Source organism: Silurus aristotelis (genome assembly GCF_946808225.1).
Source record: "Silurus aristotelis genome assembly, chromosome: 12".
NCBI classification, from domain to species: domain Eukaryota; kingdom Metazoa; phylum Chordata; class Actinopteri; order Siluriformes; family Siluridae; genus Silurus; species Silurus aristotelis.
The window spans coordinates 27,620,368-27,639,341 of record NC_139585.1 but is presented as its reverse complement, the minus strand read 5'-3'; the positions used below and the strand labels follow the sequence as shown (position 1 = coordinate 27,639,341).

Below are 18,974 nucleotides of genomic sequence, written 5' to 3'. Positions count from 1 at the left end.
TTTGAATGGTGTAAAGGTTTTAGAAACGCTCGTACGTCGGTCAGACGTGATGATCCCGCACGTGGTGGTTCCCTGATGATGAAGTGGAGCAGGTCGTCCCTGGATGGTTCAGGAGTACTGACGAATCTTTCCAGGCGTTAGTTAAATATTTAAATGCTAGGATAAGTGTTCAATTGTAGCAGAGGAGTATGTCAAAAAATAAATGCTGTTTCCACCCCTTGAAATTTGTTCTTTTATTTTATGAAATCACACTTGATTTGACTCTTTATAAATAAATTAAATAAATTCAGGGTTCCATCTGAGTCGTTTTTGAAACTATAGCCAAAGTTGGTGTATGTAGACATTTTGGGGATCTGCTTATTGCATTATTATTGCATTATTTTTCATTAGGATCAAAGAGACGAAATTAACAAAAAATAATAATAAAAAATTTATTCTGATGAACGAGATTCAAAGAACAAAGTCAGTAAAAGGATCTGATGGTCCCATCACTACTGCTTTCTCCCAGTTATATTCCTCAGGTTCTCACTCAGGCATGTAAACACTTTCATCTATGCTGAACGTTGAGACCATAGACACCATCTCCCCCTGAGGTTTGTTGCTTTCGAGCCAAATTTAAAGATGGAGTTCACGTCTCAGTGAAGACCACAGTGATGTTCCACAGCAGAGGGACATAAAAGTGAAGAAAAAAAATGTAATAAATAAAACTCATCTCACCTCCTGGAAAAGCTGGGACATCTCACAGACAAGGCAGGAGTTGGCCTGCATCTCACACTTGTGTCTGTCTGAGAGGAAGAAGTCCCTCAGCAGTGGGGTGTGTGTCAGAGCCTGAACAATGCAGTTCATAAAGCATGTGTTGCCCAAGTTTATCAAACCCCTCAGACCTGAGACACAGAGAGACAGTGAAGAGAAATCAGCTTCCTCACAGTACAGGGACTGCACCATTTATTTCCCCGGTAACCATGTGACCCAGTGATTTCCCCGAACACCTGTGGGTTTAAACACAGACACTGAGACACCGGCCGCTGGAAGAACAGGTTTCTGCCGAGAGCATAAACGTCGCCCTGCTCCAAATTCACACACATCACACACTCCTGCTTGCTCACACACTCGCAGTGTAGTTAAAGGACAGAAAACAAGTCTGTACTGCTGAGAGCATCTGTGCTACGAGGACGAGACGGAAAAAAACGAATATAAGCAGTGGTTCACATCGGGTTCAGCGAGTTTTGTTGTTTAGAAGTAAAAGAACATTTTTTTCCCTGGAAAAGAACATCAATCACACATCTGTATGCATCTGTAGTGTTTTCCTTATTAAAATATTTGAAAGCTTTATTAATATTATGACAGTCAGAAAGTAAGGAATTACATTTACTCACGTTACTGTAACGTCTTTTTGTGTATTTCTACTTTTTAAATTTAGTTTTTAAAATCTGTACTTTTACTTTAGTAGGTTTTGTTTAAAGTGTTGTGCTTAAGTACATTTTAAATAATATCTGTTACTGAGTAAAATAAATATATAATCTATATAAATCATGCAATGTGGAAAAAAAATATTTCCCCACCATTTCTTTTTTTTTGTATAATTTTATTAAATTTTTGTTTTTGCATTTTAATTTGTAAAGTTGTTTCTTAATTTAAAAAATAACCAGTTTGAGATTTATATCTGCTTGTCCTTTTTGTCCTACATTAGAATCACCCACACCACCGTCACTGTTAAAATAAAATATTTTAAAAAAGTAACTCGGTCAATTTTGAATCTAAGTGAATTTTAAATGAGTTACTTTTTACTTTTACTTGAGTAGATTTTTAGACCTGTAACTTGTACTTAAGTAACATTTCGTTGAAGTAACAGGACTTTTAATTGAGTAGAAAATTTTATTACACGTTCCACATCTAATGACTGCTCTAACGAATGGACTTTCTGGTGTCACCCGTAGGGGACGTGGCAGTTTAGTGGTTAAGGCACTGGGCTTTAGATCCAAAGGTTATGAGTTCAAATCCCAGACACACCAAGCTGCCACTACCTGGGCCCCTGAGCAAGGCCCTTATCCACATACAGTGAGGAAAATAAGTATTTGAACACACTGCTATTTTGCAAGTTCTCCCACTTAGAAATCATGGAGGGGTCTGAAATTGTCATCGTAGGTGCATGTCCACTGTGAGAGACATAATCTAAAAAAAAAAAATCAATAAATCACAATATGATTTTTAAACTATTTATTTGTATGATACAGCTGCAAATAGGTATTTGAACACCTGTCAATCAGCTAGAATTCTGACCCTCAAAGACCTGTTAGTCTGCCTTTAAAATGTCCACCTCCACTACATTTATTATCCTAAATTAGATGCACCTGTTTGAGGTCGTTAGCTGCATAAAGACACCTGTCCACCCCATACAATCAGTAAGAATCCAACTACTAACATGGCCAAGACCAAAGAGCTGTCCAAAGACACAAGAGACAAAATTGTACACTGGAAAGGGCTGGAAAGGGCTACGGGGAAATTGCCAAGCAGCTTAGTAAAAAAAGATCCACTGTTGGAGCAACCATTACAAAGTGGAAGAAGCTGTCTGGTGACTGTCAATCTCCCTCGGACTGGGGCTCAATGCAAGATCTCACCTTGTGGGGTCTCAATGATCCTAAGGTAGGTGAGAAATCAGCCCAGAACTACACGGGAGGAGCTGGTCAATGACCTGAAAAGAGCTGGGACCACCGTTTCCAAGGTTACTGTTGGTAATACACTAAGACGTCATGGTTTGAAATCATGCATGGCACGGAAGGTCCCCCTTCTTAAACCACCATATGTCCAGGCACGTCTTAAGTTTGCCTATGACCATTTGGATGATCCAGAGGAGTCATGGGAGAAAGTCATGTGGTCAGATGAGACCAAAATAGAACTTTTGGGTCATAATTCCACTAAACGTGTTTGGAGGAAGAAGAATGATGAGTACCATCCCAAGAACACCATCCCTACTGTGAAGCATGGGGGTGGTAGTATCATGCTTTGGGGGTGTTTTTCTGCACATGGGACAGGGCGACTGCACTGTATTAAGGAGAGGATGACCGGGGCCACGTATTGCGAGATTTTGGGGAACAACCTCCTTCCCTCAGTTAGAGCATTGAAGATGGGTCGAGGCTGGGTCTTCCAACATGACAATGACCCGAAGCACACAGCCAGGATAACCAAGGAGTGGCTCTGTAAGAAGCATATCAAGGTTCTGGCGTGGCCTAGCCAGTCTCCAGACCTAAACCCAATAGAGAATCTTTGGAGGGAGCTCAAACTCTGTGTTTCTCAGCAACAGGCCAGAAACCTGACTGATCTAGAGAAGATCTGTGTGGAGGAGTGGGCCAAAATCCCTCCTGCAGTGTGTGCAAACCTGGTGGAAAAACTACAGGAAACGTTTGTAATTGCAAACAAAGGCTACTGTACCAAATATTAACATTGACTTTCTCAGGTGTTCAAATACTTATTTGCAGCTGTATCATACAAATAAATAGTTAAAAAATCATACATTGTGATTTCTGGATTTTTTTTTTTTTTAGATTATGTCTCTCACAGTGGACATGCACCTACGAGTACAATTTCAGACCCCTCCATGATTTCTAAGTGGGAGAACTTGCAAAATAGCAGGGTGTTCAAATACTTATTTTCCTCACTGTAGTTGCCCAGTTATATGAACGAATAAAATGTAAGTCACTCTTGATGAGGGCATCTGCCAAATGGCGTAAATGTAGATGTGAATGAGTTTCCTTTCGAATTCGGTTCCTCTCCAGGTTTCTTCCTCATACCATCTCAGGGAGTTTGTTGTCTTGCTACAGTCGGCCCTGGTTAGGAAAACACTTATAAAGAACATACTTATAGGCACTAAACAATACAATTATAATGAATTTATCTGTGATAAACAGCTTTAGGACAATGTTAAAATCGCACTACAAATAGAAAAATGAGACTGGACAAATATTGGACAATAAAACCAAACTAGAGAGACGATTCCAGATTTTGTAATTCTTTACATAAATGCACGTTTGTTTTATTATAGCTGCTGACTTGGTATGTCCCACAAGCCCTGACCTGCATATGATCTGACATGATTTATCTTCAGAACCAGGCACACAAACTGTACAACTACTTCACACTGTGTAAACGACAACATGAATATAACATATCACTATGCTACGGAGATCGAGGCGTGTCCTGAGAGTCCCGAGAATAAAGATTAACATGGCAGAGGTAGAGCTGCATCAAAATTGGATCACACCGCATCATAATGGGGGAATCATATCGCATGAATCTTTATTCAGTTATGGAGATGCACATCCCTGGTGCCTACTGAATGGTCTCTTAAATCCCCAGCATGGTTTAATGAATCCTTTCTGACTATTATTTTATTATAGGAGGAACAGGGTGTGTGTGTGTGTGTGTGTGTGAGGCTTGCTGCCCAGTTAAAGGACATGATCTGAGTCCTCTCAGTGTTCTGCTCACATACATCCTGAGCGAAATCTCATTTGGAGAGATGAAACTGCACGGACTCTCCTCCTTGAGAGGTTTATGGGACACGGCGCGCTCACCTATGGTGCAGTTGGAGGTTATCTTCCGTCGTTTTGGGTTGTGCCGAAGCAGCTCCAGCTCTCGCTTTGTAGGTTCCCACGTCGAATATTTCTCTCCGATGCCTGAAATTCAGTAGAGCGGTAGGTGGTGAGTAACGGCAGCCACACACGCTTGCGGATGATTTTATCTGCAGCGGGTATGAAATCATGGCCACTTTTATATTTTTTTATTCGAGCCGAACAACGACGTTCCCCTGCACCATTTAACACTAATAACAGCTTAGACAATTAGTCATATAGCACCAGACAGAATTTCATTAACTCATTAGCGTTAATTATAAGGTCACCGCTAAATGGTGTGTATACACAGCAGTGTGAAGCAGACACGCACGCACGCACGCCCGCACGCACGCCCGCACGCACGCCCGCACGCACGCCCGCACGCACACACACACACTGAATCGTTCCTTCTTTACGTTAGCGGTTTCTCTACTAAACACTAAAGCCAGCATGAAGGAGTTTTAAAAGCCATTACCTTGCAATTTCCATGCTTTCCTTTGTTCTTCTTTGGCGATCTGCTCCATGTCTTTATCATATATGTAGTCTTGGCACACAAAACAGTATATTCCTCCGTACAAAAGGTCTATAGCTGATTGACAGAATAAGAGAAAAGAAAAATCATAAGAGTTAATAAAAAAGCTTTATAAAGTAGATGCCGAGAGACACTTGGGGACACACGAGACATTTGGGACGCCGCACACACGGGAAATTTGGGACAACACACACGTGGCTTTTGGGACAATACACACAGGACACAGACAATACAAACAGGACATTTGGGACGAGACACATGCAACACAGACGATACACACGACACACGCGGGACACAGACGATACACACGAGACATTTGGGACGACACACCCGGGACATTTGGGCAACACACATGCAACACAGACGATACACACGGGACATTTCGGACGACACACACACTTGGACACACACTTGGACACTGTGAGCTTTGGGGTATCAATATTGGCGCTTGGGAAAGAGAACGCTTGTGTGCTGATGAACTGGGATGTTTAGTCCCTTTAGGATATGATCTGTTTTACTCTGTAGGTTTTGTTTACTGTGGGAATTTGGTTTGATGTAAAACACGGCCCGTTAAATCAGATATCAGATATTTCGTCTCTGTACCCGCAGCGATGACACATGCACTTGTGTTCCCATGGCAACATGCTGACGGTCCGTTTCCTCACACACACGATTTCCAGGTAAGAACCGGTGCCTGTGGAATGCAGTCGTGCATCAGTCCACCATCGCTGCATGCGAGCACGGACAGGTTATGTTTCAGGATCATTTCATGTTCATGAAGTTAACAAGGAACAAAAAACCTGCTGAAACCGGCCACGTATTTGCGGCGTCCACGTTCTGCTTTTCACGCTCACAATCAACCACATTTTGGAGAACAGTAGGAGTCGGACACGTCCACCAAAAATCTCCTTTACCTTCAGTGACTGGAGTAAATGATTCACCACGAGAGCAGACAAGATGATATTGTTTGGTCTATTTTTGAGTTCAGTTGGTCTACGCACTGGCAGGCGTCAGGGTGAAAACGGCTAACGTGGTTTCCAGTTCGTGCTTTACCAGTTTGTTCATTAGATATGCCCAGATCTCAGATTTTAACATACGGGTCACATTTCTTGTATCAGTTGCTTTGGTGTTTCACCTCCATCTGCGTGTTTAACCACGGCGACATCACATACCAGACGATTGACGACAGTAGGCTATAATCAATCCATTATCGCATCGAACCTGCAGAATCGTCCAGGTCCGTATCACGATGAATCATAGACACATTCACTTCAACACCCCGAGTTGTACCACATTATACACAATGTTACACTCGACGTCAGAGCACATTATACTACACCACGCTACACACCATTAAACCATGCAAGACCACACGTTTTTAATCAAATAATACATGAAGTACCCTGAACATGTGTAAAATATATCAAATAGAGATGCTCGATGTCAGGTGATATTAATGTATAAAATGTGTAGCCATTGTTTGTATACATTGTACTATAACACACTGAACTTCTCTCAGCATGGGCTGGAATACAAAGTGTTTTAGGAGACAACAGACTGACGAGGGTTTAAACTCCAATCGTTTCCGCTCACTCACACACAGTAACGAGTGCGTCTGGATGGGAATGTGAAACGCACCCGAAAAGATATAAATACAAGATATATAAATATAACCCTAACCCTAACCCAGCATCTGGGATTCACACTCACAGGAAGTCAGGGATCAGGAACTGCTGCCCCGAGTGATGCACGAGAACACCAGCGTATACTACAGGCAGATATACCTCACTGATCCCTGAGGAAAACTTGGCAATATATGAACTAAATACAAAATACCAGTGCATGGATTTCAGCTCCCTCTGGGATTAGTGTAAAACCTGCCCTCATTCTTTATAAACCACTTCGAGGTTGATCTGAATAGAGACGGCGCATGTGCAACAACAGAATAAATGTCATGGAGAAACCCAGAAAAACCTGAAAACACGCCTCAGAGGTTTAAGGCTCTGGGTTACAAATCTGAAGTTTGGGAATATCGGCAAGATGCCACGCATTGGGCCCTAGAGGAAGGCCCTTGACCCCTCTCAGCAAGCACGGTATTATAACAGACCCTGTGCTCTGACCCCACTGTACTGTGAAAATATAATGCACCTTCTTTCTACTGGAAAAGTGAATGTCCTCTTAGGAGTGATTTGTGATAGAAGAGTATCTGTGAGAGTGAAAGGGAAAGTTTATAGAACTGTGGTGAGACCTGAGATGATGTATGGTTTAGAGACAGTGGCATTGAGTCAAAGACAGGAGGTGGAGCTGGAGGTAGCAGAGCTGAAGATGTTGAGATGTTCGTTGGGAGTGACGACGATGGACATGAGTTTATGAGAGGGACATTTTTCAGACAAGGTGAAGAGAGACATGGGGTACATCGCCTCAAATTTTTAAGGAAGCTGAAGTCCTTCAACATTTGGAGGACAAAGCTGAGGATGTTTTATGAGACTTGTGGCTGGTGTTCTCCTGTATGCTGTGGCATGATGACAAAGTACATTCCTTCTTGGTCCACTCCTCCCACCCACTACATAAAACACTGGTCAGTCTGCGGAGTTGGTTTAGTGACGGACTTATACAGCCACGTTGCACCACAGAGAGCATAAGAGATCATTTCTACCTGCGATCAAACTGTAGAACTCCCTCGAAACATCTGCTCCACCATATAGACGTTATACAGTGGTATTATCTATAATATATAGTACAGATAATATAGATATAGTTATATTTACAGTGGTGTAAAAAAGTGTTTGCCCCCCCTGTTAAAACTGTGGTTTATCACACGAGTTTAATTTCTCCAGCCACACCCAGGCCTGATGCCACACCTGTTCACAATCAAGAAATCTCTTAAATAGGACCTGCCTGACAAAGTGAAGTAGATCAAAAGATCCTCAAATGCTAGACATTATGCTGAGATTTAAATTAATTCAGAAACAAATGAGAGAAAGTAATTGAGATCTATCAGTCTGGAAAAGGTTATAAAGCTGTTTTTAAAGCTTTGGGACTCCAGAGAACCACAGTGAGAGCCATTATTCACAAATGGCAAAAACATGGAACAGTGTAGAACCTTCCCAGGAGTGGCTGGCTGACCAAAATTACCCCAAGAGCACAGAGACGACTCATCCAAGACCCCACAACAACATCCAAAGAACTGCAGGCCTCACTTGCCTCAGAAGGTCAGTGTTCATGACTCCACCATAAGGAAGAGACGGCAAAAATGGTCTACACGGCAGAGTTCCAAGACCAAAACCGCTGCTGAGCAAAAAGAACATAAAGGCTCGTCTCAGTTTTGCCAGAAAACATCTTTATGGTCCTCAAGACTTTTGGGAAAATACTCTGTGAACTGACAGACAAAAGTTTTTGGAAGGTGTGTCCCCCATTACTTCTGGTGTAAAAGTAACACCGCATTTCATAAAAAGAACATCATACCAGCAGTAAAAATGGGGTGGTGGTAGTGTGATGGTCTGGGGCCGTTTTGCTGCTTTAGGACGTGGAAGACTTGCTGTGATTAATGGAACCATGAATTCTGCTGTTAACCAAAAAATCCTGAAGGAAAATGTCCAGCCATCTGTTCCTGACCTCAAGCTGAAGCGAACTTGGGTTCTGCAGCAGAACAATGATCCAAAACACACCAGCAAGTCCACCTCTAAATAACTGAAGAAAAACTAAATGAAGACTTTGGAGTGGCCTAAACAAAGTCCTGACCCGAATCCTACTGAAATGCTGTGGCACGACTTTAAAAGGTGGTTCACTTATCAGAGAGCTGCATCTAATTTTTTTGTTGTTGCTATTACAGTTCCATCCTTGTTCAGGTTATGAACAAGGTGATTAACAAGGCATTAAGGCATTAGGGTGAGTTATTTTTAGAAAAGGCCCGCTGGTGTTGCACCATGTTGGTGACCCCTGAATTAAAGTGTGGTTCCTCTCAACAGTCGCTACTGGATCACTCATTAGGGACAAAATTACAATAAGGAACAAAATGTAGGCAAACGTTGTCCATTGTTAAAAAACTTTTCACAAATAAACATGAAATGAATAAAATTGAGATGATGGAATGATGACACTGGACTTTCTCATCTCACTGACAGAGGAAAGAAAACAACACCTACCTTCTCACCAGTGCCTGAGTGGTTACGCTTCACCTTTAAATGGTTTCAGAGAGATGAGTGTGTGTGTGTGTGTGTGAGAGAAGGTGAGGATTTCTCACCCCACACACAAACCGATCAGAATAAACCTACATCATAGCAGGCCTCGAGGTAACCATGGAAACCCAAGCAGAAGAAGGAGTTAAAGCACACCGAGTTCAGAACCGAGTCTCGGGTTCGTCGAATGAAGTCCCAGAGTGTCCACGTTATGAAGAAAAGCCTAAAAAACAACCGAAAGCCTCCTTCCTTCTCTACTGTGAACGAAGTGGCTAATTTGTAGCCGGTTGATTACAAAGACTTAATTACTCCTCCATCAAAGCCCAGTTTTTCTTTCTCTCCTGAGCCGCGCTCGCATCCCTCGCTCACAGCTAACCTAATTACATCCTCCAACTCCAGAGGGGGAGAACCGTCACAGGGGGATGTTGGAGAACACTGCCAGGATCATTACTGCTGCTGAGTTCGCCTTGTGCGTGCTGGCATCAACGTAACGTCAGTTAAAAACCCAGTGGCTCGGCGGGCGTCTGCGTGGCTGTGGGCAGGAGTTCTCCTGGTCACACCCTTCTGTAGCACATGGTTTATTAGAGAGGCTTTTTACTTCCACATGCACATTACAGCACAGTGAAATTCTTTCTTCACATATCGGTAATGTTCAGGGTCAGAGTGCAGGGGCAGCCATGATACAGCAGACTTGGATCACAGAGGATTAAGGGCCTTGTTAAAGGGCCCCAAGACTGGCAGCTTGGAGATACTAGGGATTGTAACCCAGAGCCTTAAACACTCAGCTACTAGTTCCCGGTTTTCATTCACCCAGATTGTCAGGAAAGGACAGGGACATGCACAGAGACACACAGTCAGAGACACACAGACAGTCAGGGACACACAAATACAGACACACAAACAGAGACACAGGAACACACAGAAAAAGACAGGCAGGGACACACAGACACACACACAGACAGAGACACACACACACACACACACAGACAGGGACGGACACACACAGACAGACAGACAGACAGACAGGGATGGACAAAGACAGACAAACAGGGATGGACACAGACAGACAAACAGGGATGGACACAGACAGACAAACAGGGATGGACACAGACAGACAAACAGACAGACAGACAGGGACACGCACACACAGACAGGAACACAGCACTACACAATTACTCAGTTCTCAGTCTGTTTATGTGGATTGTTGGTTTGTTGGTGGACAGGGACGTCCCCACTCATTAGCAAAGAGGAGATAATTATAGGCCTCTGATCTACTCTAAGCTCGAGAGCAAAATGAGAACTCGCACACAACTCGCTGTAAAAACTACAGGTTCCCAGAAATCAGATTTCACACTGAGGGCTCGATCCAAACACCGCATACCACATGGATTGATCATGTTATCGTGTGTGTGTGTGTGTATGATATCTGTATATCCTGTGTGTTAAATGCTCCCTTACCCAAGTTGTGTCTCTTGGTTTTGGCGTGCTCATGGATGTGTTTCTTCGTGAAGCAGCCGAAAAAGACGCAGTGGAGACACGAGTGCAGCCGGTTCAGATGAGCGCCACACATGTGACATATACATGACTTCGCCTGGAGAGAATGGGGAGAGAAAGAGAGAGAGAGAGCGAACATCAATCACACACTGAGACTTTAAAACAATCTGAAAAAGGTGGACAACGAGACGGACAGGATAAAAAGTGAGATGAATAGACAAACACACACACAGAGAGAGAGAGAGAGCGCAAAACAGAGAAAGCCAGAGAAACAGAAAGACGTGCAGATAGAAATGCCTGGTGTAATGTGAGATCAGTTAACATGCCTACTAAGAAGTTAGCGTGAACACACACACACACACACACACACACCCCCACCCACACAAACAACCCCCCCCTGCCCCCCCACACACACACACACACAAACACCCCTGTACAATCATCATGTCCATGTACAGACCACTACACTGACCTCACAGATCCGTGCTGCAGCATGACTCTGCATTTCATTTCTCTCATCAAATTCAATCTTCACATCACGTGTCCAATATCAGCACCATGCTGGAGGAACTTTACATGACTCCATTCACGCTGCATCCACCCCCATTACGTCTATCTGTTCACTCCACCCTTCCCTCTCCTCTATCCATCCATCCATCCATATGTCTGTCTGTGTTAATCTTCTATTTGATGAGGTATTGATGTGTACTGCTGTGGAGACTCAAAGGGCAGGACACATCAGTATTCAGTAGAGAGTTTAAAGTGAAATCGCTTACTGCTGATGTAATGAGGACATCTGAAAGCTGCAGATATGTTCCTGATGTTCAAGCTCATGTGTATATGACTTGAAAGCATTAAGGAGCTTTAGTCAGTGTCTGTCGGTCTGTCTCTCAGCCAGTCAGTGTCTGTCTGTCTGTCTGTCTGTCTCTTAGCAAGTCAGTGTCTGTCTGTCTGTCTGTCTGTCTGTCTGTCTGTCTGTCTGTCTCTCAGCCAGCCAGTGTCTGTCTGTCTGTCTGTCTGTCTGTCTCTCAGCCAGCCAGTGTCTGTCTGTCTGTCTGTCTGTCTGTCTCTCAGCCAGCCAGTGTCTGTCTGTCTGTCTGTCTGTCTGTCTCTCAGCCAGCCAGTGTCTGTCTGTCTGTCTGTCTGTCTGTCTCTCAGCCAGCCAGTGTCTGTCTGTCTGTCTGTCTGTCTGTCTCTCAGCCAGCCAGTGTCTGTCTGTCTGTCTGTCTGTCTGTCTCTCAGCCAGCCAGTGTCTGTCTGTCTGTCTGTCTGTCTGTCTCTCAGCCAGCCAGTGTCTGTCTGTCTGTCTGTCTGTCTGTCTCTCAGCCAGCCAGTGTCTGTCTGTCTGTCTGTCTGTCTGTCTCTCAGCCAGCCAGTGTCTGTCTGTCTGTCTGTCTGTCTGTCTCTCAGCCAGCCAGTGTCTGTCTGTCTGTCTGTCTGTCTGTCTCTCAGCCAGCCAGTGTCTGTCTGTCTGTCTGTCTGTCTGTCTCTCAGCCAGCCAGTGTCTGTCTGTCTGTCTGTCTGTCTGTCTCTCAGCCAGCCAGTGTCTGTCTGTCTGTCTGTCTGTCTGTCTCTCAGCCAGCCAGTGTCTGTCTGTCTGTCTGTCTGTCTGTCTGTCTCTCAGCCAGCCAGTGTCTGTCTGTCTGTCTGTCTGTCTGTCTGTCTCTCAGCCAGCCAGTGTCGGTCTGTCTGTCTGTCTGTCTGTCTCTCAGCCAGCCAGGGTCTGTCTGTCTGTCTGTCTGTCTCTCAGCCAGCCAGGGTCTGTCTGTCTGTCTGTCTGTCTCTCAGCCAGCCAGGGTCTGTCTGTCTGTCTGTCTGTCTCTCAGCCAGCCAGGGTCTGTCTGTCTGTCTGTCTGTCTCTCAGCCAGCCAGGGTCTGTCTGTCTGTCTGTCTGTCTCTCAGCCAGCCAGGGTCTGTCTGTCTGTCTGTCTGTCTCTCAGCCAGCCAGGGTCTGTCTGTCTGTCTGTCTGTCTCTCAGCCAGCCAGGGTCTGTCTGTCTGTCTCTCAGCCAGCCAGGGTCTGTCTGTCTGTCTGTCTGTCTGTCTCTCAGCCAGCCAGGGTCTGTCTGTCTGTCTGTCTGTCTCTCAGCCAGCCAGGGTCTGTGTGTCTGTCTGTCTGTCTGTCTCTCAGCCAGTCAGGGTCTGTGTGTCTGTCTGTCTCTCAGCCAGTCAGGGTCTGTGTGTCTGTCTGTCTCTCAGCCAGTCAGTGTCTGTGTGTCTGTCTGTCTGTCTCTCAGCCAGTCAGTGTCTGTGTGTCTGTCTGTCTGTCTCTCAGCCAGTCAGTGTCTGTCTGTCTGTCTCTCAGCCAGTCAGTGTCTGTCTGTCTGTCTCTCAGCCAGTCAGTGTCTGTCTGTCTGTCTCTCAGCCAGCCAGGGTCTGTCTGTCTGTCTGTCTGTCTGTCTCTCAGCCAGCCAGGGTCTGTCTGTCTGTCTGTCTGTCTCTCAGCCAGCCAGGGTCTGTGTGTCTGTCTGTCTGTCTGTCTCTCAGCCAGTCAGTGTCTGTGTGTCTGTCTGTCTCTCAGCCAGTCAGTGTCTGTGTGTCTGTCTGTCTGTCTCTCAGCCAGTCAGTGTCTGTGTGTCTGTCTGTCTGTCTCTCAGCCAGTCAGTGTCTGTGTGTCTGTCTGTCTGTCTCTCAGCCAGTCAGTGTCTGTGTGTCTGTCTGTCTGTCTCTCAGCCAGTCAGTGTCTGTCTGTCTGTCTCTCAGCCAGTCAGTGTCTGTCTGTCTGTCTCTCAGCCAGTCAGTGTCTGTCTGTCTGTCTCTCAGCCAGTCAGTGTCTGTCTGTCTGTCTCTCAGCCAGTCAGTGTCTGTCTGTCTGTCTCTCAGCCAGTCAGTGTCTGTCTGTCTGTCTCTCAGCCAGTCAGTGTCTGTCTGTCTGTCTCTCAGCCAGTCAGTGTCTGTCTGTCTGTCTCTCAGCCAGTCAGTGTCTGTCTGTCTGTCTCTCAGCCAGTCAGTGTCTGTCTGTCTGTCTCTCAGCCAGTCAGTGTCTGTCTGTCTGTCTCTCAGCCAGTCAGTGTCTGTCTGTCTGTCTCTCAGCCAGTCAGTGTCTGTCTGTCTGTCTCTCAGCCAGTCAGTGTCTGTCTGTCTGTCTCTCAGCCAGTCAGTGTCTGTCTGTCTGTCTCTCAGCCAGTCAGTGTCTGTCTGTCTGTCTCTCAGCCAGTCAGTGTCTGTCTGTCTGTCTCTCAGCCAGTCAGTGTCTGTCTGTCTGTCTCTCAGCCAGTCAGTGTCTGTCTGTCTGTCTCTCAGCCAGTCAGTGTCTGTCTGTCTGTCTCTCAGCCAGTCAGTGTCTGTCTGTCTGTCTCTCAGCCAGTCAGTGTCTGTCTGTCTGTCTCTCAGCCAGTCAGTGTCTGTCTGTCTGTCTCTCAGCCAGTCAGTGTCTGTCTGTCTGTCTCTCAGCCAGTCAGTGTCTGTCTGTCTGTCTCTCAGCCAGTCAGTGTCTGTCTGTCTGTCTCTCAGCCAGTCAGTGTCTGTCTGTCTGTCTCTCAGCCAGTCAGTGTCTGTCTGTCTGTCTCTCAGCCAGTCAGTGTCTGTCTGTCTGTCTCTCAGCCAGTCAGTGTCTGTCTGTCTGTCTCTCAGCCAGTCAGTGTCTGTCTGTCTGTCTCTCAGCCAGTCAGTGTCTGTCTGTCTGTCTCTCAGCCAGTCAGTGTCTGTCTGTCTGTCTCTCAGCCAGTCAGTGTCTGTCTCTCAGCCAGTCAGTGTCTGTCTGTCTGTCTGTCTGTCTGTCTGAAATGAGAGAAAAACTGTACAATGTTCCTCTCATGAAGTTGCAGCAAAAACAGAAGCAAGAACTCCACTGAAGTGCTGCTGTTTGTTCTAAAAGACGATCGAAGCTCAAGGCATTCATTTTTGGTTGCTCTCAAACAATTGTGATGAAATTTAACAATACCATAACGAGGCCTTTAGGGAGCGTGAGCGCTGCTGCTGCTGGCGAATAAGAAGTGACAGAATGAGTGCACCTGCATGACTGAACCATGCTGAAAATGATCAGGTCATGTGCTGTGACTGAGACCAACAGATCTCTCTAAACCTCAGTTCTTCTCCAGATTAAATTATTCAATCCTGACAAACATTTCATCTGAGCAGCACATCCAGAACATGTTGTAATCACCTGCTTTGATGGTGGTTGGTTTGAAAGTGGCGTTTATATTTGAAATTATCTCCATTTAAAGACCTCAGTCTTTTCTACAGTCGACTTATATATAATCAAAGTCTTTATTAATAATACCTGAAATCTGTCCATCCAAATGTTTGTCTGTCCATCTGCCCGTCTGTCTGTGACCCACTTGCCTGTCTGCGCATTCATTTGTCTGTCTACCTGCCTGTCCATCCGTCTGTCTGTCTGTCTGTCTGTTATCCTCAGAATCTCTCTCTGGGTTTTTTGTGCTTATTGTTTTTAGCGGTTTGGTTTCTTCAGATTTAAAACTCCTCCCAGTAGTGAACATTTTTCCATTTTCCTCCCTTCAGATTGTTAGTAATATTATCACAGACAATGCCTACAAACCCAGCGCTGTTAAAGCAAGTCATTAGAACATCTTTAGAACGTCCCTCTGCAGGAGCAGTCAGTTGATCTTGATTATTTCTGGCGATTCTGAATAGGAATGCAGCATGTTTATTAGCGGCTTCATGAGAAACACTCGGCTGTTTAAGAATGGATGCTGCGGTTGCCTCATCAAACTCCTGCTCCAAGTTTCTGCGGCAACCAAACACCCAATCAGCGATCAGATGCTGCATTTCTACATCATAGACAGAGTAGGAGGCATGTGGGTGATAAACAAAGTCAGGGGAGGAGAGAGGCATGAAAGAACAAAGGAGAGAGAGAGAGAGAGAGAGAGAGAGAGAGAGGGTGTGTGAGGAGGGAAAAGGAGAAGTAGTAAGCAGGAGAAGAAGGGGGTGAAACTGCAACACTAAAAGCAACACTGCAGTGTAATGGGGGAGACGGCAACGATTAGCCTTGGACCCCTTTCTGCCACAGCACTACAATGAGATGGTGGCTCTCAGTGTGTGTGTGTGTGTGTGTGTGTGTGTGTGTGTGTGTGTGTGTGTGTGTGTGTGTGTGTGTGTGTGTGTGTGTGTAGACTTAGTTAAAGTTTCAGAGATCAGGATGCAAGAAAACAATCCTGCTTCAATTGTAGGGTTTGAAGAACAAACTCTGAACTGCTACATTACCAAACAAATGGCAACCTCACTGTATATTAATGGTGTAATAATATTGTGACTGTTCCATCAGACCGTAAAACAAAGCGCAATGCTACACAGGACAGTATAGTCTGCTAGTGCAAGTCTCACATGTTAGCTAGCTAGCAAACTCCCACCTCGATCTTCTCTATACTGTATCCAGGGAAACACAGAGAGCCAATCAGACGCTAGTCAGGATTAAACTATACAGCTTTTCAACATTTCACTTGCGTTTTTATGCTATCAGCACATAAAAGGATGTGAAGAAAAAACATGAAACCTCCAGTAGAGTTCAGTTTGCTGATAGTTGATTGCTGGAACTATCGGCTATTGGCAAAAATACATATTAGGGCTGCAACTAGCGATTGTTTTTGATGATCGATTAATCGGCGCCCTCCAGAGGTGAACGCTTTTTGTTTATACAAGAGAGACGAGCTATTTTACGTAGCGTGCACGTGTAGCGTTTGTTTCTTTTTATCCAGTATAAAGTTTAAAAACAATTCATTGGACATCAGAAAGTACGATCCAACCGAGCTATTGGTATCGGTCGACCTCTAATTCTCCAGGTAACGTTATTCTGCGGTTTGCACGAATATTACAAGATTGTTTATGGAGCTGAACAAGCTACAGACATCAGCTAGCTACTGAGCCAATTACTGCTATGTTGTAGCACACAATCTTTCCAGATTTCACACTGCCACTCAGACCTGCAGCCTGCCGGGTTTAAAAATCTATTTTTCTCTTAAATTAATTGAGCCTTGACAACCGATCATTCAAGTTCCTTTCATAAAAAATGCATTTTTCCGACGTGAACCCGAGCCGAGGCATCAGCGTTCGCATGAATCTCTCAGTTCTGCTGATTTAAATGTCTACTGAGCCTTTGGAGAGCCTTTCAGACAGCCTCAGGTCTTTTCAATGTCTTGGTCCATAAATTCAATCTGAAGCTCTATAATGTCGGCCCTTCGCAATAAGAGTGGTCCGGGTCTATACATCCTGACGACAGTCTGTGGGTTTGTACAAACATGAAAAATGGCAAGCAGCTGGAAGAGAGATGAATTACTGCTGGCTGGCGGAATAATCGTATAACACTGTCGATACCGCATGGGCTGCTCGTGAACAATGATTAACGGGTAATAGTGGAGCCGTTAATAAATGGATGAGCCGTAACATGGGGAGGTGAGAATCCCTGATTTACTGGTATGATCTGACCAGGCTTTCACAATGCCTGAGATGCTGCAGGAGAGCACAGAGAATATTTGAGGTCCAAAGCAGTGTCCTAACTCTTAAAGCTGAAATTTTATTTTAGAAAATAAACCCTCTTTTGCTCCTGGCCATGGCAGCAATCACACATCTACGTGAAGCAGCTCATTCCTGAGCATGAGGCACAAACGCACTCCGGATGAGATGCCAGTCTATCTTTCGGAAGCTGGGAGAAATCCAGTCCATACAATCCCACACAAACTAACATCATTAACGGTCATAGTTTACTTTAGACCTTCATCGATACTACAGGTCGACCCATAGTTAATTGCTGGAGCTATCGGCAAAAATACTGATCATATCATATACTGATAGTTTTTCCGGGTTGTGGCCTCTAGAGGCGAATCACTGTCGTGCTGTTTTTTTGAAGTGTCCTTCTTTATTCATTTTGGACCTAACTGTTTTTTATTTATTTTGAGTGTTACTTTTTGATTCAGTTTGAATTCACTCTTTTTTCTTTCCTCAATATTTATTATTATAATGAATACATTCAGATATTTCATTTAGCACAAATTTTAATGATTACATTTTTTTTAAATGATTAAAGTTCAGTTCTATTTTACGTTTCATTTTTTTTTTCAAATCCAGGTTGATTAGCTATTGGCGAGCACGATCCAACCTAGTTATCAGGTAATCGATACCCTCTTGATCTATTCCTACGTTCTGTCCAAATCTAAATGTTACACATGATTAGCATGTGTGTCTTCAGAGGTGGTCGATACATTAGTTTTCTCTTCAACGACTTGTGTTCTATTTCAGAGTCCTTTCTCTTACTCGTTTTCACTCCGTCAATTTCCTGTAATGTCGGTAACCATGGCAGCGACGTGTCGCGGCAGCAGGTACTTCATAAAAACCTAATGATGCCCAAACGCCATGCGGCCGATACAGAAATACAGACCTGCCACCCCAAATACAGACCTGCCCAATGAACCCACACTGGGCTTTTTGGTCTACCTGAACTTCCAAAAACCAATCAAGATCATCATGAAGCCGTTTCATTCAGGGTTAAATAAGGGTTTAATAGGTAAAATAAGATTTTCTGACAGACTTATGAGCCACAGTTTCTCACTATCAGGGACAAAACAACATCCATTCATCGGTTTTCTCTGCGTAAAACAAACCTGGAATGAAGGCATTTGTTGAAGTCTGCTGTAAGAAGTAGAACATTTAAGTAGATCATATCCTTAAAAATCTTATATAAAACACACACACACACACACACACACACACACACACACAGTTATTTAACCACATTTTATTTAACATTGGTTAGAAAATGTAAACTGTTGATGTTTTCTAATGTTAATTAATAATAATGTGTTAATAAAAAACAAGCAATTTGATGTTTTGCATTTTTTCCCCTGAACGCACCGAAATTGAACCGAAGCGAGAATTCAGAACTGAGCTACGTACCGTAACCATGAGTTTTGTGTAGCGTTTAAGTCTTTGTCTACGTTAGGGTTTCTATCCAATCAGATTACAGCCATCGCATCCTGTGTTGCCGTAGGAACGACAGAGAAACAGCGTGGGTTCTTGATTTAAATCCATGTTGATTGAAGCGGTTATTTGAAACTCTCAGACTGCGATCTGGTCACTTCGAGGCCCCTAGAAAGCTTCCAGTAACGTCTGCGTTTTCACGTCCTTTGATTGGATGGTCAGAAAGCGCACTAGTCAGAGCTTGCGAACCGCATCTGTAGCAAACTGCACAATCTCAAATATATTAGTGTGGATT

At 44.3% G+C, this 18,974-nt stretch overlaps 1 protein-coding gene across 1 annotated transcript in view; it reads right to left on the bottom strand.

The window, feature by feature from the left end:
• usp22 (ubiquitin specific peptidase 22) overlaps nt 1–18,974 on the bottom strand; it is a 34,674-nt gene that overhangs the window by 10,794 nt on the left and 4,906 nt on the right. Inside the window, exons 2-5 of the mRNA XM_083557137.1 lie at nt 10,776–10,908; nt 5,083–5,196; nt 4,569–4,670; nt 718–884 (exon numbers count right to left, since the gene is read on the bottom strand). Of these exons, the coding sequence (XP_083413263.1) occupies nt 718–884; nt 4,569–4,670; nt 5,083–5,196; nt 10,776–10,908 (516 nt within the window). The remainder of the gene's footprint in view (nt 1–717; nt 885–4,568; nt 4,671–5,082; nt 5,197–10,775; nt 10,909–18,974) is intronic.